Genomic DNA, 8303 nt, shown 5'->3' with positions numbered 1-8303 from the left:
TCCAATCCAGTATAATATTTTTAAATAAACGTTATTAATTTGTATCGAATTCCTGCTACCTTGGTATAGTACTATAGTGAATTGAGAACTAAGTGGATACTACGTTGTACTTACGTATCATATAGTAGATATACGAATTTGTGGACGATTGGAATATGTTATTTAATTTTAAAAAACTTAGATAAAAATGAAAATCTTCGATTCACGTTTGACCGCCTGGTGACAAAATTTATAGTTTTAAATTTTACATTTCAAAACACACATATAGTCGTAAAAATGGCTTAAGAACATGAGTAGAGGAATAAAATATGCGCAATGGTGAGTGTGGGCTTGGACGTTCAAATAGTACTACCGATATAGGTAAAATAAATGGACAAATCAAACAAAAAATCGTTAAGAATAATTACAAAAATAATTATTTATTAATGGGTGTAACACGCACGCATGCACCCCACACGCACACATACGCACAACCTAATAGTATGTGAGGTGTATATATTTCAATATTATAATAACATATCCACCGTATATTTCGGTTACAGCGCATCGTAAACGAATGTTGGCCTACACGTCAACGGCGGTGGCGAACCGCGCGCGCGACTCGGCCGGAAAACGCACTTTTCACGCTGGCGCGTTGACGCGGTCCGCCGCTTTTTGTCGCTGCCACCGTCGCCGCTGACGCCTTTGCCGCTGCCACTCACCACGTGGATCGGTCGCCAGACAGTCGAGCATCGTCGGTGCCGTTTCTACTGCTGCCACCGCCACTCGATCCACTGCTGAGACTATTCGTTGACCGTCCAAGTCAAATATCGTTTACCACCTGTCTTGTGTCCTCGTACGTATAGCACACGTGAAAAATCATATTACATAACATTATTTATTCACATACGATTTGAAAGAACCTAACGGACTTAGAAGTCCGATCATCCGCGACCGTCAAAGATCGCGCGGAGGACATGGACAAGGAAGGAGAATCGGACAAGAGGTCCGGGGCCGTCAGAAATCGCGCGGTTGACGAACATGAGCCACCGGCCGTAGATAAGAGCGGTGGTACATCCGACAGGCCGTTCGTGACTACCGTTGAGCTGATGGTGGACAAAAAAGGAAAACCCGGAGATGAAAGACCGGAAGTGAAAGAAAAGGACGGAAACGATTCGGACATGCCAACAGACGAAGTGGATGATGATGTGGTCAGCGAAGGGAGAAACAAGATTTTCCGGCTGGAAGGTGCAGTCTATTCAATCGGTAAGTGATTTAAATTTTTTCTTACTATACACGATATTACAACGATACCTATATTATATAGTACAACGATCGACAAAAATATGTCGTCTCAACAATATGTAACCATAGTATTACTTATAATAACATCTATATTACTAATAATGTTTTAAAAGCATGTTTGAAATTATTTTTTGCATTTAAAAAAATTATTTCCGTTCGATTAGAGTACGGGTGGACATCCGTATTAATACTTACGTATTTCGAGAATTCTGTTGTCGTCGATCACACGATCTGGCCTCATTAATAACCATCCCCCAGCGACCTCAATCATAATAATATTATAATTCCACCAAACAGTCCTGAACGAGTCACGAGCTAAAACTTTGATTGGTCATAACACTACTGACACACAAGCAATAGAGTATATTATTATCATGGTAGATGAATTTTAACAATATCATGTTCGATAAAATGAAACCGACACGCAACTGTATTTATAGGTACCTATATTATTATATTGTGTTTCGATTAATCCAGGAATTATTTTCAAAATGTTTTTGATACACAGTGGCCGGTTTTTTCCTCTGCAGTATTTTAACTGAATTATAATCAGGAAATTACATTATATACACTATACAGGTACTATGTTGTTTTCAAATTAAAAATTCAATACGTAAAGTTCTAAAACGAATTTGTATGTAAAAATAGTAAAAAAAAGATTTTATTCAAACACTTGAATACGATTAGCATATTAAATTTCGGAATTTTTTTAATCGTAATATAAAGTTTATCGAAAAAACATTATTATATTTCGATTCCCCATTTATCGCTAACAGAAAAAAAACATTTCCATTTTATTTTTAGTACCTGCTATAGAGATCTGAAAAATTAAAATATGTTTTATCTAGTAAATCGATATAAATTTTTTTAAATTTCTTTTGATGAGTACCTATAGCATTGTTGAAACAAACATACTGATACATGATTAGTCTTGTAAAATAAAGTTTTTAAACTACTATAAAAGTGTGACTTAGGTCAATTAAACTAAGGTAAATTAACAAATGATTACATAATATAGAATATATTGCAGAATGATGTTTTTATGACATAAATTGAGCAATTTGGTGTGTGTTGATATTCGTATTATAAAATGATTATAAATTTAATATTTTTAGAAAATGAATAAATATATATTGAGAATTTTATTTACTTTACTAAAGATGGTTTTTAAATGTTACGACATTAAAATTTTTAACTACTATAATATATTATTTATATAAAAATGAAAATTTTTAAATTATTTTTTTAATTAATATACAAAAATGTTTATTGTTATATAATATTATAGTTAGGTACTAACATAAAATCATTTATACATTGGGAGATATTAAATATGTTTTTTCTCATATTTGTTAATAATATCATTAAATCTTTTATATTTAAATATCCTATTGAAAATTTCTTTGGTTTCTATTATTCAGTGATTAATTCTAGTCGAGCTTCATCTAACAAAAATTTTATTTTAAAACATAATAAAAACTTCCAAATAAAATTTACATATCTTCGACCTCCGTGAAACAAACATTTCTTCACTGCAGCGTTCCAAATCAAAAAATATGGTTTACAATAGTGGAATAATGTTTGAATTGGTTGCATTAATTTCAAAAAAGTAAAATCAAAAGACCAATAACTAATAACAATTTAGTGAATGAAAATGGGAGAAAAACAATTAGCAAACAAATGCAAAACCATGATACAAGTGTGATATATTTATATGATCATAGTCAAATAGAATGCGTGGTGTTTTTCGATTGTGTATTTTTTATTTCTTATGCTTGTACCATGCAATTCCATGGACTGCACTGTATCCATCTTATTCATGTTTGTGTTGTGAAAAGACCCTTTATGTATTTAAAAACTATTCAATAACGCCATGATATCGAATCAATTCGATTAAAACTTAAATTCTACCATTTAAAAAAATTTTTTGCATTACTTATATTTCCATATTATGTGTTACATTAGATTTAAAAATACTTACAAAAAGTTGTCACCAAACAATGTTCTAAATCTCAATATTTTAATATTGTATACACATTGTAACAATCCAATTTCCATTTCAAAATGGATAACTATTATAGTAAACAAGTTTTAAGAAGTCTTATTTTTATGGGATGTAACCATTCTTTATTTTATTAGGAAGTCAAAATTAAAGAATCTTGATTGATTTGTTGAAAACTTACATGGATGAGACTGGTACGCAAATTTAGTTTATTTTTTTGTTCCGGTTCTAAATCCAGTAATCTAACCTACTCCTTTATTTTTTTTAAATAATCCCTTTTGGTTTATGAAAATTATAAATTATAAATTGAGGATTAGAACCAATATTATACGGTACCTACCTACCTACTAAGAATGTGGGAAACAGTTTTATTTTATACTTTATAGATTTTATAGAATCTGATGATATATAATACTTATATAAAATTGCAATGATTCATATAAAGAAACATCCATTTTACTCTTTTTTTTTCAAACTTAAAGTAATCTAACTGGCTTTTTCAAAAATAACATATCGACAAAATCCTCCAAAATATCCTAGATTATAATCTTATGTATTTTATAATTAGGCAATTCAATCTAATATCTTCAAAATTACAGAACAAAGAAGATTATTATAAACGTAACATTTGCTGAGTTGTTCGTATGGGTGTGGCGTCTTCTTAATACAATAAATGAGGATTTGTTTGGTCGTAAATTATTAGACTAAGCCTATTGGAAAAATTGAATGAGGATGACAAAAAGGTATTATTGAGAAACAACTTTAAATGATAGAACACTATATAGTTATAATTATTTTGTTAGTTTGAACTTATTGACGTCTGGTATAAAGAATTACTATTTGTTCACCTAAAAAAATTCATAAACTTAAATTTTAAATACTGACTACATTTTAGAATCAATAGTTATATTTAAAGTTAGTTGAAATTATTTAGCATATGATTACATTCACTATAGTTAGTTAACTAAAATAATAAAATACTTTGCGTTTATGTAATTTAAACAAAACATAAACTACAGTGAGTAATTTTAATGAGTAATATACATTTAAAACAATTAATATAAATATACATTTAGTTTTTTAAATTGTTAAATAAAATACCTAGTGATTTTGTGTCTTGTATAAATAATATAATAAGAATCATATGATGGTTAAATTTCCAGAGAATTTATATGACACATTTTTATCTTAATAAATTTACTCGTCAAAATTTAACTTCGGGATTTGTCAGATTAGTTTTGAGTTTTACAATTTACAGATTGAAATGTTTTGTCATAAACTTTTTTTTTCACATCAACATTTTTAACTTAATAATCTACTGGCTGTGACACGATTGAGCATAAAACATATTTTTCGCAACACGATTGAGCATAAATTGTCGGCGTATCAAAGGAAATTGAAATACAAAAGAAAACCAACACGATTGAGCATAAAAAACTCTGAAACGTTGCCATTTTCAATTTTTAACTGTATTATAGGTACAAAAATATTTATTTAAATAAATTCAGTGCGAATAATTTTAAGTGGCCGTGTGAAAATTGATTCTTCAGCTTTTCTCTTGCAATTTTGTCTCAAAACTTGTGTTTCTATTTTCTCAATAGAATTTTGATCGTGTTTATGTTGTTCAGCAGTTTCAATCACTTTACGTTTATCTAAACCTGAGAACATTATTGCTGAACATTTATTATTCGTAAAACTCCATCTTAAAAGATTAATCTTTTTTGCGCTCTCCAATTAATTTATATTTGTATAAACTCACTAAGGCCAATTCTTTGCCTCTTTCTGATAAAATAATTGTTATATCACTTATATCCATATTAAAAAAATAGAAACTATAAAAGCATTTATACGAAACGCACTATACACGACTATAGGTGATCGAACACTGATATTATTGTTTTAATAATTTTGGAATTGTATCTTAATTATCTTATATTTTCCCCTGAAGCTAAATATCTAAAACGTCGTTTTTCTGCGAGGAGCTCGGCTCGCGTCATATATCATAATAATTGGTGTAATAACAAGTGAAAATAATAAATTTCAAAATGTTGGCAAAGTGAATATGGCAACATCGCATAAAATATTCTATGCTCAATCGTGTTGCTAAAAAGGTCTATGCTCAATTGTTTTATGCTCAATCGTGCTTTACCGAATCAACTGCCATCAGTGTACATGTTTAATAATAATTGGCTGATTGTAGAGGAAATTTAAATGCCAGCTTCATCAGACTTTCATGATAGCTTAACTATTACCTTTAAGACAGTCGACTCTCGATAATTCAAACGTTCAATAATTCGAATCCTTCGGTAATTCGAAGTAAATGCTCTGTCCCTTGAAAATCACACGCGGTAATTCGAATAAAAACAATGCATTTAAGTACACTATGTATCTCGAAATTAAATTTTGGGAAAACTGACCACTAACATACAAGGCCGTAACTGTGGGGAGGATTTATGGGTCTACCCCCCTCGAAATGTTTAAAAGTAGAAACCTTTTAGCGGTTAGGTAATGAAAAATATTCACTATCTATCTACATTTGAAAAAATTTTGGATCCCCTTGAAATTTTTTTTTCAGTTACGGCCTTGCTATTACGTGACAATTTGAAGTATATTCACCAAATATAAAAAGTTATGAAAAAATGAAAATCAATTCGATGAAGCAGAAAACCATAACAGATTTCTTATAATAATTATCTTTTACAATCATAATTTAATGTACATAATATAATTTTTATATAGTTTAATTTACAATTTAAAAACAATGTATAACTCTAATATTATGTACCATCTAGTTTGCTGAAAGAATTAATAATTATGAACAATGCAAAAAAAAAAAGTATTTATTAACTCTCGGTAATTCGAAGTTTTTCAACAATCCCGACAATTTTGAATTATCGAGAGCCGACTGTATATTGATATAGTCAACATATTATGCTAATTATTTATTCGTTATGTTAGAAGTTAAGTTGAAGTCCATAGTTACGAGTTCAACATTTATAATTTTATTCTCAATTATAGACACTTATTTGTTCAGTGTAATATTTTGTGGTTATATCACACATTATTACTGCTTATTGATAAATTTAATTGAAATATTACTCCAACAAATTTGAACTCATATTTCAATAATAATTATCTTAAACAATTAAAATTAAGTTAATATAATTTTATAATTTTTGTCTCAGTGGTACCTAATCAAATACATAATTAATATAAACAAATCAAACAAAATGCATTATCAAATTTAGTATTTATTAACAATATATTGGTACTAAATTTGTCCATAGCGTTAAATATACATTTAATTTTATATATTAAATTAAAGTGATTAAAATAATAAAATACTTAAACAAGTAACTACAAGTAATAACAAGTAATAAATAGGTGAACATTTGCCTTAATTGTAAATGTCTCATAAAAATTAAGTTCAATGAATCTTTTAATACCTGATTCAAAAAGGCAAGTTAAAAGGAATTGCCTATATATTTTAGATTCTGAGTGAAGCAAGGTTGATAATACAATGATGCGTGTTTATTTGTATTTTAATTCTAAATTTATTTTTGTACTTAAGACATATTTTCATATTTAAGGTAATCCAGAAAAACGAGGGTAATTTCTAATTGAAAATTTCTGTCATCTAATTTGTACCTTAGAAAGTAAAAATAAAAATAATTTACTGTCTTAATAATTGGGAAAAACAAAAAAAAATATTTTAGCAAATACTGGATTATTTAAGTAGGTAATGTTAATTTTTGATTGAATTCATTTTGATATTTTAAAGTAATTCGAAAATAAATTATTACGAATACTTGAAATTTTCATAAAATAATATTTTCTGTACTAAGTGTAGGTAGTTATAATAATTTTTTTTTTTTATAAATAGTGATACAAATGTATATACTCGGTCAAAAATCATAATCATGTAATATGAGTTCATGAATAAGTTGTACTTATAGCTTATAGTGATTTAAAATTATTGAAAGTATTTGAGCTACATTTTTTTTATAGGCGTTTAATGTTCAAATTTTTACAAATGTCTTTAAAATTAAAATGTTTGCATATTATTATCTATTTTAATAACTAAGCTGGCTTTAAGATTCAATACAAAGTTAATTAAAATACATTTTTGCAGTAACATAATAGTATCAAAAATACATAATATGCAAAATTTATTTGTTCATAGATTTTATATTCAGCTTTTACAACAATTAGATATTTAGATACACTTTCAACTTAGCTATTTAAATATTAAATATTATAATTTGAGTGTATAATTCAAAAACCATTATTAGTTAATAGTAATTGAAACAATTGAAACTTGAGCTCTTATATGTTTTGTATTTACAATACTTATTGAAATATTCGAAATGTTTAGTTCAATTCTAAGAAAATGTATACGTTGAATTTATTCACATCGTTTGAATTGATTTAAATAACAACTAAAGAAACGATATTATAATTATTATAATATAATATGTGTGATTTATTTATAGTGAAAATTAGTTTAATCTACTTATAAAAGTATTTATAATTAATAGCAAAATAAGTTTATAATAGCAGTATAAATACATAATGCAATATTCATACGTTACATATTATGGATATTTCGTCTCAGCTAAGAATCGTTTTTTGTATAGGTACAACGATTTATCACTTAATTTAAATTAAATACATCATTGACCAGCTAAATGACGAGTAACACAAGGAAAACAATTTCGCCGCTTATTTACATTATATAAGCATTTTAAATGCTATATATATATATATATTTTATAGCTTATTCAAGTAATTTTATTGTTGGTCACAATGACGCATATATTTACATCTATTTAAAAAGGAATTTTACTTGATGAGAAAAATAAGCAAATAATTTCTAATAGATTAATTGTGTATAATATATTACATTGGTATTGGTATAAAAACGTAATGTTACATATTATAAAAGTAGACAATTTAATTTTAACCAACGCTATACCGTGAAATATATATTCTTCGTTCATACAGTTTATTTTTAACT

At 27.5% G+C, this 8303-nt stretch overlaps 1 protein-coding gene across 2 annotated transcripts in view; it reads left to right on the top strand.

Moving 5' to 3' along the window:
• Window positions 1-706: 706 nt before the first annotated feature.
• The window catches only part of LOC149061015 (uncharacterized), an 84180-nt gene continuing 76583 nt past the window's right edge, over window positions 707-8303 (top strand). Inside the window, exons 1-2 of one of the 2 annotated variants that reach the window (XM_089218127.1) lie at window positions 707-835; window positions 900-1245. In XM_089218127.1, coding sequence (XP_089074253.1) covers window positions 957-1245 — 289 coding nt within the window. In that variant the 5' untranslated portion in view covers window positions 707-835; window positions 900-956. Of the gene's footprint in view, window positions 1246-8303 lie in introns of both variants that reach the window. The other variant, XM_089218128.1, reaches the window with a different exon arrangement.

Source organism: Diuraphis noxia, unplaced genomic scaffold, assembly GCF_037042655.1.
Source record: "Diuraphis noxia isolate RWA-SAM2 unplaced genomic scaffold, SU_Dnox_SAM2 contig0001, whole genome shotgun sequence".
In the NCBI taxonomy this organism is placed as follows: Eukaryota; Metazoa; Arthropoda; class Insecta; order Hemiptera; family Aphididae; genus Diuraphis; species Diuraphis noxia.
This window is presented reverse-complemented; position numbering and strand designations above follow the sequence as displayed.